At 37.4% G+C, this 18,131-nt stretch overlaps 1 protein-coding gene across 1 annotated transcript; it reads left to right on the forward strand.

Annotated features, from left to right (window-relative positions):
* The first annotated feature begins 11,217 nt into the window (after positions 1 to 11,217).
* Positions 11,218 to 15,256, forward strand: LOC145103942 (protein argonaute 2-like). The gene is made up of 3 exons (XM_079041224.1): positions 11,218 to 12,152; positions 12,302 to 13,511; positions 13,605 to 15,256. The coding sequence occupies exons 1-3, from the start codon at positions 11,342 to 11,344 to the stop codon at positions 15,028 to 15,030; spliced, it is 3,447 nt and encodes a 1,148-aa protein (XP_078897350.1). The 5' UTR covers positions 11,218 to 11,341; the 3' UTR covers positions 15,031 to 15,256.
* The last annotated feature ends 2,875 nt before the right edge of the window (positions 15,257 to 18,131 follow it).

Genomic DNA, 18,131 nt, shown 5'->3' on the forward strand with positions numbered 1-18,131 from the left:
TGTCACAGTTGGTATCAGAGTATTAGTTTAAGCGAACTAGGAATTTGTAGGATTTCTAGACTTAAACTTAGAATGCTAAGTGATGATTGTGAGATGAGTGTCTACCATATTTTAGACACGAGCACTAGTTTATTTTAGGAAAGATGCCTAAAATGCTTTTATGTGCTAAATGCTATATGTTTGCCATATATGCCATTATTTGTTCGGATCTATGGTCTGTTGCCGACCGGATCTGGAAACCTTATGTGTGTAGGATTCTAAGCGTACGATTACGATATTAGAACTAACATGTAAAAGTTTCGGAGTGATAAGGAGAATTTAAATATCTATCAAGGATAAAGACCTAAATTCGCCTTATTCGGTATATAGATTATAATGGCAAGAACCTGAAGTGGAGCGGGGAATGCAAATAGAAACCAACAACCTCAACCCCAAGTGGTGGAACAGGTGCCTATAGCAGGAGCTGCACCAGAACCCATCACCATGGCTGGAGTACGATCCATGATTCAGTCAATGATGGCTGAACAAAGGGAGGAAATGAGGCAAATATTGCTGGACAACCGGAATGAACCTTCAATTCCTGTTGAACAACGTGAATTAAATGACGATCGATCTGAAGAAGGAAACAACAGTAGATCTGTTGGTCATAGTGAACCGCTTGTGTTTGGGAGAAATAACCACGAGGATAGAGTGGAGAGAAATGGGTGCAAGTATAAAGACTTTATGACTTGCAAGCCATCAACCTTTACTGGAAAAGAAGATCCCGTCGGAGTAATGGATTGGATCTCAGAAATGGAATTGGCTTTCATGACACGTGGTTTCCAAGGCAAGTTACAAACCACATTTGCAGTGCGTCAGTTCAGAGGTAGTGCTGCTCGTTGGTGGAACACTCTTGGGAAAACCCTAAGCCCTAATGAGCCACTGCAACTGACTTGGGCAGAGTTCTTGGTGCACTACAAGTGCAAGTACTGCTCGACCCAAAATGTGTTTGAGCTAGAAAACCAATTTCTGACGTTGAAGAAGAGAAGTATGACCGTTGATGAATATACAAATAACTTCACAAGCAAAATGGAGTTTTCTTTGCGTATTGTCCCAGATGAGCTGGCAAAAATTGACAGGTACGCAAAGGGACTTCCATGGGAGTACGCGGTGCCAGTACATCAGGCACTTACTTTGGAGGCAGTTATCTGGGCTGCCAAGTCTGTGGAAGATATGATTAAGGGGAGAGCCGCCAGCAAGGTTGAAGTTGACGAAAAGAGAAAGTTTGAAGGAACTTCAGGTTCCAATAAAAAGAACAAGTTCTCGAAGACTGGTTCGAGGAAATTTGGAGGAGGAGCCGAAGCCAAGTGGTGTGACAAGTGTAAGAAGAAACATGCTGGGGAATGCAGCGTGGAGGTCACTTGTTACAAATGTGGAAAGCCTGGGCATTATGCTAATGAATGCACCTTCAATAAGAACGTCTGTTTTGGGTGCAATGAAGAAGGGCATATTTTGAAGGATTGCCCGAAGAAAAAGGATGCAGCAAAGCCCAATCTTCCACCAAAGCCGAAGGCGAGAGCCTTTCAGATGACACTTGAAGTTGCGAAAGAAGAAGCCGATGTCGCTTCAGGTACCTTTCTCGTAAACGAATTGCCTGTCCAAATTTTGTTTGATTCTGGAGCCAATTACTCCTTTATTTCGCATGAATTTGGTAGAAAACTAGCTTTGCCTGTAGATAGACTAGTTAATGCTATAATAGTCGAGATTGCTAGTGGCAAGTTTATACCTGTTAGCCATCGTATGAAAAACATCTTCATTGACTTGAATGGGAATAAGTTCCACGAGGAATTATTACCTATCAAGTTAAATGGTTTCGACATAGTTTTAGGAATGGATTGGCTTAGCGCCAATGATGCCGAAATATTGCGTAGGAAGAAGATAGTAAAAGTAAACCCGCCAGGGAAAGAGTCGTTTATGGTGTATGGAGACAAACGAAGAGTAAACTCTGGAATCATTTCCCTAATGAAAGCCAGAAAGTGTTTGGTCAAGGGATGTACATCATATCTAGCATTCGTGATCGGTGCTAAGAAGGAAAAGAAGGAGGTGCAGAATATTCCAGTGGTGTGTGACTATCCGGAAGTCTTTCCCGAAGATCATCCCGTATTGCCCCCTAATCGACAAGTATAATTCCGTATCGACTTGTTACAAGGAACGACGCCGATAGCAAAAGCACCGTATCGATTAGCACCAACAGAGATGAAAGAACTTATAACACAACTTCAGGAGTTATTGGACAAATGTTTTATTCGACCTAGTTCATCACCCTGGGGAGCGCCGGTGTTATTTGTAAAGAAAAAGGACGGGAGCATGAGAATGTGCATCGATTACAGAGAGCTGAATAAAGCGACAATAAAGAACAAGTACCCGTTGCCGATGATTGATGACCTGTTCGATCAGTTGCAAGGTTCAAGCTATTTTTCGAAGATCGATCTTAGGTCAGGATATCATCAGTTAAAGGTAAGAGAGCAGGATATTGAGAAGACTGCGTTCAGAACAAGATATGGACACTATGAGTTCTTGGTTATGTCGTTCGGACTAACCAATGCTCCAACAACTTTCATGGATTTGATGAACAGGGTTTGTAAACCATACCTTGATAAATTCGTGATAGTGTTCATAGATGATATCTTGATTTATTCAAAAAGCAAGCAGGAGCATGGCAAGCATCTGCGTGAAGTGCTAGAAGTTCTGAAAAAGGAGAAGTTGTATGCAAAGTTCTCCAAATGTGAATTTTGGATTCAAGAAGTCCAATTTTTAGGTCATGTGGTTAACCAAGAAGGGATAATGGTTGACCCAGCGAAGATTGAAGCTGTGATGAAGTGGGAACAACCGAAGAGTCCTACGGAGATCCGAAGCTTTTTAGGATTAGCTGGATATTACCGAAGGTTTATCCAAGGCTTTTCTTCGATCGCGACTCCATTAACATCTTTGACCCACAAAGGAGCTACTTATACTTGGAATGAGAAGCATAAGGAAGCTTTTGAGAAGTTAAAGAAGAAATTGTGTGAAGCATTGATTCTTTCGTTACCTGAAGGAGTTGATGACTTCGCAGTTTATAGTGATGCGTCTGGAGTTGGGTTAGGTTGTGTTCTGACCCAAAGGGATAAAGTGATAGCGTATGCATCGAGGCAATTGAAAGAGCATGAAAATAACTACCCCACTCATGATTTGGAGTTGGCAGCGGTAGTATTCGCCTTAAAGATATGGAGGCACTATCTTTATGGTACTAAACGCAAACTTTTCACTGATCATAAGAGTCTTCAATATCTCTTTAATCAGAAGGAATTAAACATGAGGCAACGACGCTGGCTAGAGTTACTCAAGGACTACGACTGTGAGATACTTTACCACCCTGGTAAAGCAAATGTTGTTGCTGATGCTCTCAGTCGGAAGGTAAACCTTGAAAAGAAAAGGCCAAGAGTGTTGAGAATTAAAATTGTCTCGACAATTGTGGAAAGCATAAAGAAAGCTCAAGAGGAAGCTTTAGAGAAAAATGACCGAAAGGAAGAATGTTTGGGCAAAACGTTGGTGTTTGATACAAACGGTCAAGGACTGAAGGTATTCAAAGATAGGATTTGGGTACCTAAGACGGGAGGAGTAAGAGATCTTCTGATGGAAAAAGCTCACAAGACCATGTACTCGATTCATCCTGGCAGTACAAAAATGTATAGGGATCTAAAACCCTACTACTGGTGGCCGACGATGAAGCTCGATGTTGCTAAGTATGTGGCCGAGTGTGTAACATGTGCTAGGGTTAAGGCACAACATCAGAAACCGTATGGGAGTTTAGAACCTTTACATGTACCCATGGGTAAATGGGAAGACATCACCATGGATTTTGTGACTAAACTGCCAGAACAAAGAACAGTCACGACATGATTTGGGTGGTCGTTGATCGCTTCACTAAGAATGCGTATTTCATAGCAGCCAATGAGAAATGGTCTATGGATAAACTTGCGAATTCTTACGTGAAGGAAATTGTGAGGCTTCACGGTGTTCCGTTAACGATTGTATCCAATCGTGATAGCCGTTTTACCTCAAGGTTTTGGAGGTGTCTACAAGAGGAATTGGGTACCAAGTTGTGTTTGAGTACAACTTACCATCCACAAACTGATGGTCAGAGCGAACGAACAATTCAAACGTTGGAGGATATGCTGAGAGCATGTACCCTGGAATTCCAAGGTAACTGGGATGAACACTTACCTCTAGTAGAATTTTCCTATAATAATAGTTTCCACTCGAGCATCAAGATGGCACCTTATCACGCTTTGTATGGAGAAAAGTGTCGAACGCCGTCATGTTGGCTGGAAGCTGGGGAAAAGCAGTTTATGGGACCTGAAATAGTCCATCAGACTGCTGAAAAGTTGAAAGTGATTAGAGAAAGGATGTTAGCAACTCAAGATCGACAAAAGAGCTATGCTGACAAGAAAAGACAACCGATATCATTCGAAGTTGGAGATTCGGTTTTACTTAAAGTCTCGCCGTGGAAGGGACTTATAAGATTTGGTAAGAGGGGAAAATTGAGTCCAAGGTTTATTGGACCATTTAAAGCTCTCCAGAAGATCGGGAATCAAGCTTACAAGCTAGAATTACCGGAAGAACTAGAGGGTATTCATAACACCTTTCATGTGTGTTATTTGAGAAAGTTCACGGGAGATGTGCCCGACATAATTCCAATTTCTGAATTAAGGTTGGATGAAAACAAGAGGTTAATTGAAGAACCTGAGGCAATCGTTAACCGTAAGACTAAGAAGTTGCGACGCAAGATGGTCGATTTAGTGCTTGTGCGTTGGAAACATACGAATGGGCCAAATCTCACCTGGGAAACGGAGAGTGACATGATGAGTCGCTACCCGCATTTGTTTGCTGATGTGTGATTCTGGGGACGGAATCATCCTAAGGGGAGAGAATTGTAACGCCCGTGTTTCTAGGCTAGACATTAATATTGACGTAATAGTCTAGGTTAACCTTTGTAACTCATTTTGAAGAAATGAAAAGGAATTATGTTAATACTATGTGAATTATGTGTTTTATGCTTAATTACTAAAATTTAATTAATTAAGAGTAAAATTAGCGTCGAAAATAAATATTATATAAAGCCGATATCTATTAAGAAAGTTGTAGTGGTCGTGACAAGGATTACGGATATATAAAGAATACCGAAATCCGAGTTATAACGAAGAAATTATGACCTGTCGAAGTTTCGCGACAAAACCGGCATGATGCCGAATGACGTAAAAAATGAGTTTTTGATAAACTACTTTTTAGCCTTAGTGATCTAAACGAAATTCGTAGTGTTCGTTAAACCGAGAGTATTTATAAAAAGAACGACCAAATCTAACTTCGTATGAGGAAGTTATGATTTTTCTAAGTTTCAGTTTAGCAGTAGACAACTAAAGACTCGAATTTTAGATCGAGTGATTTTTAGCCGACACAACCTAAACGAGAATCGAAGGTCTCGTCAATAGTACTACAACGGTAAAAAGACAGACAAAAACGGACGTCAGATGAAGAAGTTATGAATTTTTAACGGATTTCCTGTCCCGGTCTGTTAAAAATAATAATATTAAAATTAAATTCAAAATTAGCCGATGAAGTCTAAACGAAAGTTGTAGAGCGTCATTTTACCTACGCGTTCATATAAAGAACGTCAAAAACGGAGCCCGTATGCGAAAGTTATGGATTTTAGAAGTTTTTGCACAAAAATTGAGAAAAAAAATGCTAAAACCGAGAAATTTCGCATAGTCATGCTTCGGCCACGTCAACCTCGCTCATTACGCGCCACGTGTCCGAATTGCTGAGTCACCCGAGGCCAGCTGGCGAGGCGTGTCGCACTCCCTCGCATCCGAAGTGCTGGTCCAACCGCGGAGCGACGCGTGCCCTTCTTGACGTGTCCGAGCTTCGCAGGCGCGCCACATCCCACCCCTCGGACCCTAGACCTCGGTCCAATCAGAAGCAGCCACATGGACCCTCACACGTGCGAGCCATCAGCCTTCCCTTCGCATCTGCTGACACCTGGTCGCTTCTCAGCCCTCGGATCAGAAGCCTCGCCCCTATAAATAGAAGGGTGCGAGACCTCCATGTGGTAATTTGGAAAATTATCATTTTTCACCCCTTAAACAATATTTATTCCATTTCAACTTCCCCTAAAGCCCCGGTATCATACCAAACACCCGAAACACGTCCCGAAGTGCCCGAGAAGCCCGAGAAATTTATCTTTTTGGTTTTGAAGCCCGACCCTCGCAGAGCCCTGTTTCTCAATAAAACTCCCGGTTTTATTAGAAACGATCGTTTTAGGAAACAAAGTGCTGCCCGATTATCATTAAATCAAGTGAGTGTGTAGTCACTTTCATCTTACACCTAGATATAAAGTATTTTCTATAAAATACGTGCTATGTGTAATTATATTAATTGTTTATTTGAGGTTACTGTTGAATAGATGTTTTATACAAGTTTTAAACTGTATATGTATTTTATCGACAAATATGTTGGGTAAAACATGGGTAGACGAAATAGTTGATGGGTGTTAAAATGATGAGAGGCCTCGATGTTGTTGTTGTTGTAGTCGTCTAGCGGAGTATAGATGACGACCACGGACCTTTCTAGACAGTCCAGTGGAACGCTAGCAGGTTCGCAACCTGTAGGTGTTGGTGAACTATATGTTCATTGGCGTACTCCATCCCCCTCATGGTTGCCTTTAGGACATGTATGGCTGAGGAGTCCCCTTAGCAGTAGTGTCCATCCCGATGATATTCCTTAGGCTAGGTCCCTTGTGATAGGTGTTTAGGGACGTAAAGTGAGGATAACGGGAATGAGTAATCAGGGTTATTGTTGATTGGTGAATTTAATAAGTTTATTATTATTGTGGGTTAAAAACCCTATATGCTCATCAGGCTCCCAAGCCTGACCCACTCAGCTTTTTATATTACAGGTAGTGGACCCCGAGCATAGTTGGATGATGATGAGAGATTTTTGGATTATAGGCCAGTAGTTGTAAATAACTGTTGTAAGACTTATAATGTCTTGTTTATGCTTTTGATCTGTATCGGAACATGACATCCCGAGGTTTTGATATAAAAGGAAAATATATATTTCTTAAAGAAAGGTTTTGATAAACTTTTATCATGTTCTGTTTTGGGGACCAATTCCACAACATCTTTTAAATGGATTTCTGTGATTTTATTTTAAAAGCATAAATAAATCGGTCTTTTCTGGCCGAGAAATTTGGGGATGTCACACCTAGCTCCAAAACAGAAGATCACCACCACCACCATCGATTGAACTAAGTGACCATCTCCAGTTTTTGGCCGAACCAAAGGAAGGAAGGCACGAGGCAGCGAGATTTCGCTTTTTCTCCTCCGAATCAGAGGTGCGAATATAGGAGGAGCGATTTCAATCGGCGACAAGGGAGGTCGTCTCCGTGGTTTGACGAAGTTGAAGGGACGAAGGAAAATGGTGGGGTGTCGCGATCAGCAGAAGTGAAGAAGTCGGGGTCCTCAGTGGGTTTGCTCGACGGAAGAAGAAGAGGGGTTGTGAGGGGTGTTGCTCCGATCAGTAACAGGTTCTCTTCCCTTTTCTATGTGTTTGACTGTTAGATAGAAATCATTGGGGTGTTTGGGTTTGTTTCATTTGATAGAAACCAATGGGTGTTTGGATTGAGTGTTTGACAGGGAAAGAAAGGAAACACAAACGGGTTCATGTTTGCAGATGTACTTTAGATTGATTTACTGTAAACCAATGAAGTTTAATCTTCAAATGGTTTTTTTTAATTTGATTTGATTTCAATATATAGAATGGATGTTTTGGGTTGATTGTTTGACAAAAATCAAAGAAATTTTGGATGTGTTTAGGGTTATTGTCTAATTCTTTCAAGGTGTAATATTTTTGGTGAATTGGGAATTTGTTCTGATTGTCTAATTTTTACAAGAAATTGAAAGTTGTTTTGATGCACACCAAGCGCTCGGTAAAATACTTCAACTGAATGGTATTTCTTCGTTTATAGTATTCTATCAGAACATAATGTTTTTTTTATGATAATCATGAACATATTCTGTGAGAATTCCCCGAATTAATATAATTATTGGTAAACGAATTCCAATTCTATCATAATGGAATCACGAATTACAATTATGTTGGAATAGAATATGGATATTTTCTCACTAATTTATTCATTGGATTTGTTTCCACAGAATCTGATGTTTGTAGAACGGACCATGAAATTTGAACGACGACTCTTAGCAACATTATTCTTTTAGAATATATTAGTGTATTTGTTAGATTTTGATGTTTTTTTTTTCCAGATTTGAAAGTTTTTTTAGTTTTATTCTTTAACAATAAATGTAATTCTTAGCAATTGTTACGTGTATTCTATAAGAATTAATGTAATTTTTGTTTTAATTCTTCAATTGATGGTTCGAGAATTTTGTTATTCTACAAGAAATTTTTAAAGTCATGATCAAGAAATATGTTTAAGAATATTTTTATTATTTTATGGTTCAAGAATATTTTTATTTTTGAATATACTCAAACATATTCTGTCAGAATGTCCGAATTAAAAACCTTATAATTCGTAAAATCGGATTTTTAAAATTAATAGAATCTATGATCCTTAGAATATGCAAATTTACTTTATTAAATATATATTAATTGACTAAAATACCCTTCTAGTTAAATTAGATGGTATTTTTCAATTATATTTAATTCAATAATATGTATTAATCACTTTCTTAAAATAAGTAAAATGATTGGCTCACATTTATGCATACAATAACACAATAATTACTTTGAATATAATAACCTAGTCTATATATATATATATATATATATATATATATATATATATATATATATATATATATATATATATATATATATATATATATATATATATGGTTAGGTTCATTTGAAACCACTATATTTTGTGAGACATGAGGTGCAATCTTAGCCATTCATTTTGGAGATATTTTTTTTAAAATGCAAAATAATGGAAATTTTTCGATCTTTTTAAAAATATTATTTTGCCATTTATATTTTCCAAAAAAAAAAATTACCCTTTTTTTGAAATATCTGTGAAATGTTCTAATAGAATATTCTAGTATAAAAATTAGAAAAAAACTGTTAGGATATTCACATATTCTATTAGAATATTTGATTGCAAATATTCAAACAATTTTAATAGAATATTATAATATTCTATAAATTCTAACAATTTTAGTAGAATATTAGAATATTTTAACATATATAACAATTCTAGTAGAATACTAGAATATTTTAACATTCTAAAAATTTCATTTGAATAAATACAGTGTAATATTCTATTAGATTTTTTCACGTATATTTAAAAAAATGGTATTTTTTTTTGGGTAAATAAAACAACGATAATAATAATTAAAAAAAGAATTTTTGGATTTTTCATTTTATTTCGCTTTTTAGATTTTTTTTGATCTCCAAGATGAGTGGTTAGGATCGCGTCCCCATATCTCACAAAATTAACATGGTCTCAAATGAACCATTCTCTCTCTCTCTCTCTCTCTATATATATATATATATATATATATATATATATATATATATATATATATATATAAATCAATTGTGTCATAAATACCATTAAGTATCATAAGTTACAAAAAGTTGAGAGTTGGTGATAACTAGGTAAAAGTGAAGAGATATGGATGTTTCAAATATATATGGTGCAAGAAAAAATATTTCTTTTATAATAGATAGATATAAATATAGATAGATATAGATTTTATTAAGTTTATTTTCACTGCTTTTTTTAGTTTTTAATTATAAACAAAACCCTATTTTTTTTTTATTTTATGCTTTTGACTAGTATGTATCTTACGTAAAAAGACATTGATTTTTAGGTTGTGTCTATGTGGATTTGACCACAGTTTCCTGTGCTATCTTTTAATGCATTCAATAAGTGATATTTTATTTGTTTAGACGTAAACTACGCATTTAACATGGCATGTCACATGTCACCTCATGTGAATTGACATAAATTTTAGTGTTGACGGTGTATATATTTTACTATTTAAATTTTTTGTACATATTTTACCGTTTAAATTTTTCTGTACATATTTTACCATTAATCTTATATAATTTGTTCAAAAATATGTATATTTAAATATAAAGACATATTTTTTACTTAAAGATAAACTGTTATTTTAAAACTATTTTTCGTCTGAATACCAATTGTTGGTCAAAAGATTATACCATACCGGTCTAGATAACATACATCATTGGTTTAATATATTAGATGACAATTTTTTTCGATTAAATACTCTTCACTTTTGCAAATCCAAATGATATGATAATTGTTATTAGAAAACTATAAAGTTTTTTTTTTGTTTTTTTTAAATAATTTTCACTGTATAGCTTTTTTGGAGGTAAAAAAGTATGATTTTCCGACATCCAAATTAGGAGCGTAATATGTGGAAAAACATTGTTACACACAACACAATGAAAAAAAATCTAACTCAAATTGAGTTCGCATACAAAATTGATGAACGGTCAAAGTTGTTTTTTTTTTTTCATATTTTCACCGACCTACTTTGGAACTAAAAAAAATATGATTTCACGACATCCAAATTTGGAGTGTAATATATCTATGGAAGCTTTTGTTAGAAAAAAAACACAATAAAAAAAATTAATTTAAAAAGAATTCTTATAAAAAAATTATAAATGTTTGAAGTTTCCAACAAAACATAAATCAATGGTGGCCCACTTGCAAAATTTATGTCCATTTTGATAATTTTTATTTTCTTAAACTATTTTGTGGTAAAAACATATAAAAATAGCTATCATGATCATTTTCTATTGTAAATTAAAACAAATTTATTAAATTATCATTAATTTATGTTTTATTATCATTTCCCATATACTATTATCTTCTTATAAAATTTTATTATATTATAAGAAGTATTAGTAGTAATAAAAAAATAATTACATATTACTATATATAAATAACAATAAAGAATATTATATTAATATTTTTTCATTCTAAAAAAAACAATATAAATATAATAAAAACCTATCTAGGTATGTAAAATATACGTAGTAGAAATATCCTACCCTCACAAATATTATCCTAAAACATGTAAAATTTACCTAGTAGAAATATCCTATCCTCACACACCATTTGCTAGGATAGACAGCCTAGATTGTATTCTTTGCTTGACCACATGGTAAAGGGTACAACTGTCAATTACCCTTCGTTATCGTGAGACTTTCACAGACCCTGTAGTCTTCTCATTTCTAAATTGTATAACCTAAAAATTCACATACATCTGATTTAATGGAGCGGAGGGACTACAATCGCGGTGGTTACAGCCGTAGTCGTGTCGATCGCTACTATGATGACCCACAAGATGGTGGTAGAGGCGGATATGGTGCCGATCGGTACTATGAAGGCGAACACGATGGTAGTAGAGGCGGATATGGTGGCGACCGGTACTATGGCAGCGCACAAGAGGGTGGTAGAGACATCGGATATGGAGGCGACCGGTACCATGGTAGCCCACAAGAGGGTGGTAGAGACAGCGGATATGGTGGCGACCGGTACCATGGAAGCCCACAAGAGAGTGGTAGAGGCGGCGGATATGGTAGAGACCGGTATCATGGAAGGGCACAAGATGGTGGAAGAGGCGGCGGATATGGTGGCGACCGGTACTATGGAGGCGCACAGGATGGTGGAAGAGGCGGCGGATATGGTGGCGACCGGTACTATAGAGGCACACAAGGTGGTGGTAGAGGCGGCGGATATGGTGGCGACCGGTATTATGGAGGCGCACAAGATGGCGGTGGAGCTGATGTTGGTTACCTTTCTCGTCGTGGTAGCCGAGATAGAAATTACTCGCATCCTTACAACAATCGACATCAGGAACAGTACGGAGGCAGTAGACGTAGAGAATCTAGCGGCGGAGGAGGTGGTGGTTCGCAGTTGTACAGGAACAGAACTCCTACTTACCATAGGCAGAATACGGATCGTGTACACGATCTTTCTGCTCGCGATAGAGAAATAAGGGCGAGTCCTGTTGAATATAGTCAACCGGTCAGGTCTCGGTCTCCGGCGCCGACGATCACTCAAACTCAGCTCCGCCTCGCCGGTACGTACAGAAAATTTGGGGGTTTTTACATGTGTTGACATTTTTCTAGTTTCTGAAATTACTTCTAGTTAATTATTCACTGTTACAATCGATTGTTTAATTTGTTTTCCTTTCTATGAATATGTTTGGTTCGATCGATATATTTTCAGATCGGATTCAAGAAGTTCACCATCGCGAGGTAGAAGAAGTTCACCATCGCGAGGTACAATGTATACCATCTCCGATGGATGATGAAGAATATGCGTATGTACCCATTAAACGTCCTGACCATGGTAAACTTGCCATGAAATCAGTGAAGCTTCTTGTTAATCATTTCCCTGTGAAGTTCGATCCATCAAAAGCTATATTACGTTATGATGTCGACATTAAACCAGAGATGTCTTCTTCTTCTCGATCTCTGAAAAAACCAATACCAAAATCGGACCTCCGATTGATCCAGGAGCAGTTATGTTCTGATAATCCTAATCAATTCCCCCTACTCCAAACTGCATACGATGGTGAAAAGAACATCTACAGTTCAGTTTCATTACCTGAAGGAACTTACAATGTCCAATTACATGGTCGATCTTACACCTGCAAAATCAAATATGGAACCAAATTAGGTCTTTCAAAGCTTCAAGATTTCTTGAAAGGAAACGCTATACAAATCCCTCGTGATGTATTGCAAGCTCTTGATGTAGTAATGAAAGCAAATCTTTTTCGGGAAAAGGTTCCAGTTGGAAGAGGTTTATACCCACGAGTGCATAGAAAAGAAGATGATCTTCATGGTGGTGTTGCTGCATTCAGAGGCTCACAACAAAGCCTAAAAGTCACTTCAAATGGATTAGTAATGTGTCTTGATTACTCTGCTGTACCTTTTCGTAAAAGAATGCCAGTTTTTGACTTTCTCAAAGAATGCATTCAAGGGATCCGTGAAGTTAATGACATTGAAAGATTTGGGAACCAAGTTATACGCGCATTGAAAGGATTGAAAGTGGGTGTGATTCATCGTAGGACAAATCAAAAGTACACTGTTTGTGGATTGTCTGAAAAAGCTACACGGGATCTTTCTTTTGTTCTTGAAGATCTTGAAGGGAAGAAAGAACCTGAAGTTATCATGCTTACGGATTACTTTAGAGAAAAATGGGGTAAAGAGATAAAACACAAAGGGGTTCCTTGTTTAAATTTGGGAAATAGTAAGAAACCGAATTATGTCCCGATTGAATTCTGTATCTTGTCTGAAGATAAAAGGTTTCCAAAAGAACAATTAGGTAAAGAAGCTGCAAGAAAATTAAAAGAGTTATCTCTTCTCAATCCAAATTGTAGGGAAAGAGAGATACACAACTTGGTTCATGATGAATATGCACCTGGCAAAAACGGGTATGTCTTTTCTTCTTTTTTCCTTTTTCCTTTTTCCTTTTTAATGTTCTTGATGTTTCTTTTATATTTTATACATTATTTTGTAATGTGTAGTGCGAATGCAATCAAGAATTTTGAAGTGGAAGTTGGGATGAACATGACAGAAGTGGATGGACGTGTGATGGCCCCACCACAACTCAAACTCGGTTCTTTAAGTGGAAAAACAATGACAACAACGGTTGATAGAATGAAATGTCATTGGAATCTTCTTCAAGGAAAAACTTTAGTAGTTGGAAAATCAGCAGAAAGATGGGCAGTGATGGATTTCACTCGTGATGATCGAAGAAACAGTTTAAATGTCAACTACTTCATTGGGAAGTTAAAGAAAAGATGTGAAAGTATAGGGATACAAATGGAAGAACCAATCATGGTTCATCAAACTACAATGAGAGAGTTTTCAGATGTTAACACACTCAATCGTCTTCTTAAAGAAATCGTGGATGAATGTAGAAGAAGAGACAATAGACGATTACAAATGATTGTTTGTGTAATGGCTGAAAAACACGATGGATACAAATACCTCAAATGGGTATCCGAGACCCAAATCGGTGTCATAACCCAATGTTGTTTATCCTTCAATGCCAACAAAGCAAACGATCAGTTTCTTGCTAATTTAGGAATGAAGATAAACGCAAAATTAGGAGGTAGCAATGTCGAATTAATCGAACGATTCCCGCGTTTCAACGGTTCGGATCATTTCATGTTCATCGGAGCGGACGTAAACCACCCGACCGCCGCCAACCAATCATCGCCATCTGTCGCCGCCGTTGTCGGCTCCGTAAACTGGCCCGCCGCCACCCGTTACGCCGCCCGTGTCTCCCCGCAACACCACCGGAAAGAAGAGATCGTTAACTTCGGGTGCTTGTGTTTGGATCTTGTCAACACTTACGAACACCGGAATGGAATCAGACCAAACCGGATTGTCGTATTCCGTGACGGTGTTAGCGATGGACAGTTCGATATGGTTTTGAATAAAGAAATGGTTGACATGAAGAAATCGCTTTATACCGAAAACTACCGACCCGCGATTACGTTTGTGGTGGCGCAAAAGCGGCATACGACGCGGTTGTTTTTGAACAACGGGAATGGAATCGGGAATGTCCCACCGGGGACAGTTGTCGACACGACAATTGTTCAACCTTTTGAGTTTGATTTCTATCTTTGTTCTCATTTCGGTGGAATGGGAACGAGTAAGCCGACTCATTACTCAGTGATTTGGGATGAGAACGGGTTTACATCCGATGAGATGCAAAAGTTGATATACCATTTGTGTTTTATCTTTGCGCGGTGTACGAAACCGGTATCGCTGGTTCCGCCGGTGTATTACGCGGATCTTGTGGCGTATCGCGGTCGGATGTTTCAAGAGGTGGCGGCGGAATCGGAATCGGAATCGGGAATGGGGGGTTCAGAATCGTCTTCGTTTGATCGGTTTTTCTATAATCTTGAGGATCATCTTAGGGATTCTATGTTTTTTATATAGGGATGTTGAAGGGGCGATACTTGTGGAGGTCAAATGTCCTTTTCTAAACTGAAATAGTGAAGGGAGTTTGTGCGCGAATCTAATGCGTTTCATGCCTTTTCAGTGTTGTTTCTTTATATTATATTGTTGACAATTAGGATTAGTGATTGCAAGTAAACCGTTATCACTTTCTAACGATTATTGTTGGTTATTTGCTTCTATTAATCACAGATTGACCGTTGTGTTATGTGTTTCTTTTTTGGTGATTTTCTTGTTTTGTGAAGAAGCGAAAAATAAAATGTTATATCTAGGTTCAGAGGTGCACATAAAACCAGATAATATGAAACCGGTTTCTATTTATAGAGTTCGGTTTTAACCGATTCGGATTTCATATTTTAGGGAAAAATCAGATTGGGTAACGAGCTGGATTCGGAAAATCAGATTTCTACCTAAGGCTAGTTCTAAATCAGTTAAACTGTTGCATCATTTTTTTTATCGAAATTGATTTGAATCTCTAATCTGATCCGATATTGGGAAACCAGTTTGGACAGGAACGCTGAAAATCCTATCCAGTAGGACTGTAAACGAATTGAACGTTTGTGAATCGTTCGGCAGGAAGTTCGTTTATGTTCGTTTATTTAATAAACGAACGAACATGAACACAAATTATCGTTCGTTTAGTTAAACGAACGAACATGAAAAATGGTCTCGTTCATTCAATTATGTTCGTGAACGTTCGTTTATGTTTTTCGTTTACATTTGTTCATATAATTTCATTTTATGTTCACATATGCTTAATTGTGTTTGATTTCATTAGTGTATTATATGTTCATTTATGTTCATATATATCTTCAATTATGTTTTTTTTTATCTTTGTTCATTTATGTTCGTTTAGCATGTTCACGAACATAAACGAACGAACATGAACAATGTAATTTGTTAAACGAACGAACATGAACAAGGAAACTCGTTCGTTTATCTGTTCGTGTTCGTTTATTTGTTCGGCTAACTTAAACGAACGAACATGAACAAGCCCCGTTCGTGTTCGTTCGGTTCGTTTACAGCCCTACTATCCAGTAGTGGGGCAAAAGAGTAATAGAGTTAGGCAGTTAGCTGAAAATTCTATCCAGTAGTGGGGCAAAATAGTAATAGGGTTAGTAGCTCAATAACTTATAAAAAATGATGTTTGATAAAACTATTAACTAGTTATATGAAATATGTAAAATGACAAAAGGGCACGAAAAATATTAAGATTTTTATAATTAATAAACGGTATATTTGGAAAAATGAATAAATTAATAAGTTCGGTGAAACGTTGGTTTGAATATATATATTTTTAAAACTATCTTATAAACTAAAAGAGTGTTTGGATAGGAAAAAAAGAGGAAACTTATAGCTTATTGCTTATCCCTACCGTTATAAGCTAAGTTTAAGTGTTTGGATAGGAAACACTAAAAATCAGCTTATTGCGGTGGGGATAAGCTAAATAAGCTGATTTTAAAAAGCATTCCCCCCTTGTTTATAGCTTATTGTTTATTTCTAATCCAAACACTTTGCAAAAGCTGCTTTCTCTCACCGCTAATAAGCTAATAAACAATAAGTTAATAAACTATAAGCTAATTTATCCAAACACCCTCTAAATTTTAGTTTGTCAAACTTGACAACCTAAACATATTCAGAAAATAAGTCAACTGTATCGTGCCTGTAACACCTCAAATTTTAGACTAAAATTTTCAATTTTTTTAAACTTCCAAAAAAGAGTTTTACAAGCAGATCGAATGCAAATCATTTTAAAACACAAGTGTCATAGTTATCAGAGTACAGAAGATCATGTCCCAATAATAAATTCCCAGTGCGTGTGTACAATTAGACTTTCGCCTTCCCGCAATCCTGTGAAGTACCTGTCACATACAAATCAACAACGGTAAACACAAAGTTTAGTGAGTTCCCCAAGATACCACACACACATTACATAAAATAAACAATTATGGGTTATCAACAACCCTAAGACTATCAACAGTCCCGATGAGCTAACAGCATGCTCGGGAGGTTATCCGCAAACCCCAGTTGGCTAACAGCAGCCCCAACACGACAATCATTAAATCAGCACATAACATTGCATAACATAACATAATAGCTAGACCCAGCTGGTCATAATATTACAGTTATCCTACCATACACGTAAGAGTAAGCGAGGAGACTCACCTGATAATGATGACAAGAAAACCTAGCACCCGAACTGTCGGATCTAGACTCCGCCTATTCAACCAATAAATTACCCTTAATTAATAATTAAGGCCCATAACCATATCACGAGTCCAAGTCCACAGCTAAGCCCACTAAGGGCAAAAAGGACCATTTTGCCCCTCCCTAGTTCCAACCCTAAACTTTAACCTAAAGTAAAAACCAACAAAAGTCAACCAAAGTCAATACCCAGCGAGTACGCTTGGCGTACAACTCCCTACGATATGCGTACTGCTGGCTATGCATGCGACAGGGGATTTCAGATCTACGATGTGCGTAGCTGGGAGTACGCATGACGTACTCCTCGGACTTCCATTTCTTGCTTCTTTTGGTCTTAATCCATCAAGACTAATACTCCAACTACAGATCTGAGCTAATCAAAGTCTCTTAATCCATAAAGTCGTGGACTTTAAGCCTTTGCATGGCTAGGAAAGGCTAGAGCAACATTTCATTCATTCCAAGGTGCTTTACTCATGCATGGAGTCAAAGGAAGGATCAAGCAACCATTTTTTATTGATCTAGGAGCCCAAAAATGCATAAAAGGACAACCTAAACTCTCTAAAGAGTCTTAACTTCGAAAAGATCCAAAGTTTGGGGACTTAAACTAAAAAACCTAACACTAGATAGTTCTTGAAGAACAATAGCCAAGGTATACACTTTATACCTGAAAATGATGCACCAAGATGGGTGGTTTCTGGATCTCTAAGCTGGATGGTACCTTCTTCTTCTTCTTCTTCTAACTTCCTTCTTTAACTCATTTCTGATATGTTACAATTCTCCCTCACTAGAATCAGACTTCGCCCTCGAAGTCATCCTCCGAAAACAACTCAGGATACTGCTCACGCATCTCGGACTCCGGTTCCCATGTCCACTCCGAA

The sequence above is a fragment of the Lactuca virosa genome, chromosome 4 (genome assembly GCF_052849685.1).
Source record: "Lactuca virosa cultivar CGN04683 chromosome 4, Lactuca_virosa_CGN04683_v6, whole genome shotgun sequence".
Taxonomy (NCBI): Eukaryota; Viridiplantae; Streptophyta; class Magnoliopsida; order Asterales; family Asteraceae; genus Lactuca; species Lactuca virosa.

What these genes read in the sequence shown, in the direction of transcription:
- LOC145103942 (XM_079041224.1), top strand. Translation starts at nt 11,342, where the DNA reads ATGGAGCGGAGGGACTACAATCGCGGTGGTTACAGCCGTAGTCGTGTC. An exon ending in AACTCAGCTCCGCCTCGCCG is followed by an intron (nt 12,153 to 12,301) that starts GTACGTACAGAA and finishes ATATATTTTCAG; the next exon opens with ATCGGATTCAAGAAGTTCAC. An exon ending in TATGCACCTGGCAAAAACGG is followed by an intron (nt 13,512 to 13,604) that starts GTATGTCTTTTC and finishes TGTAATGTGTAG; the next exon opens with TGCGAATGCAATCAAGAATT.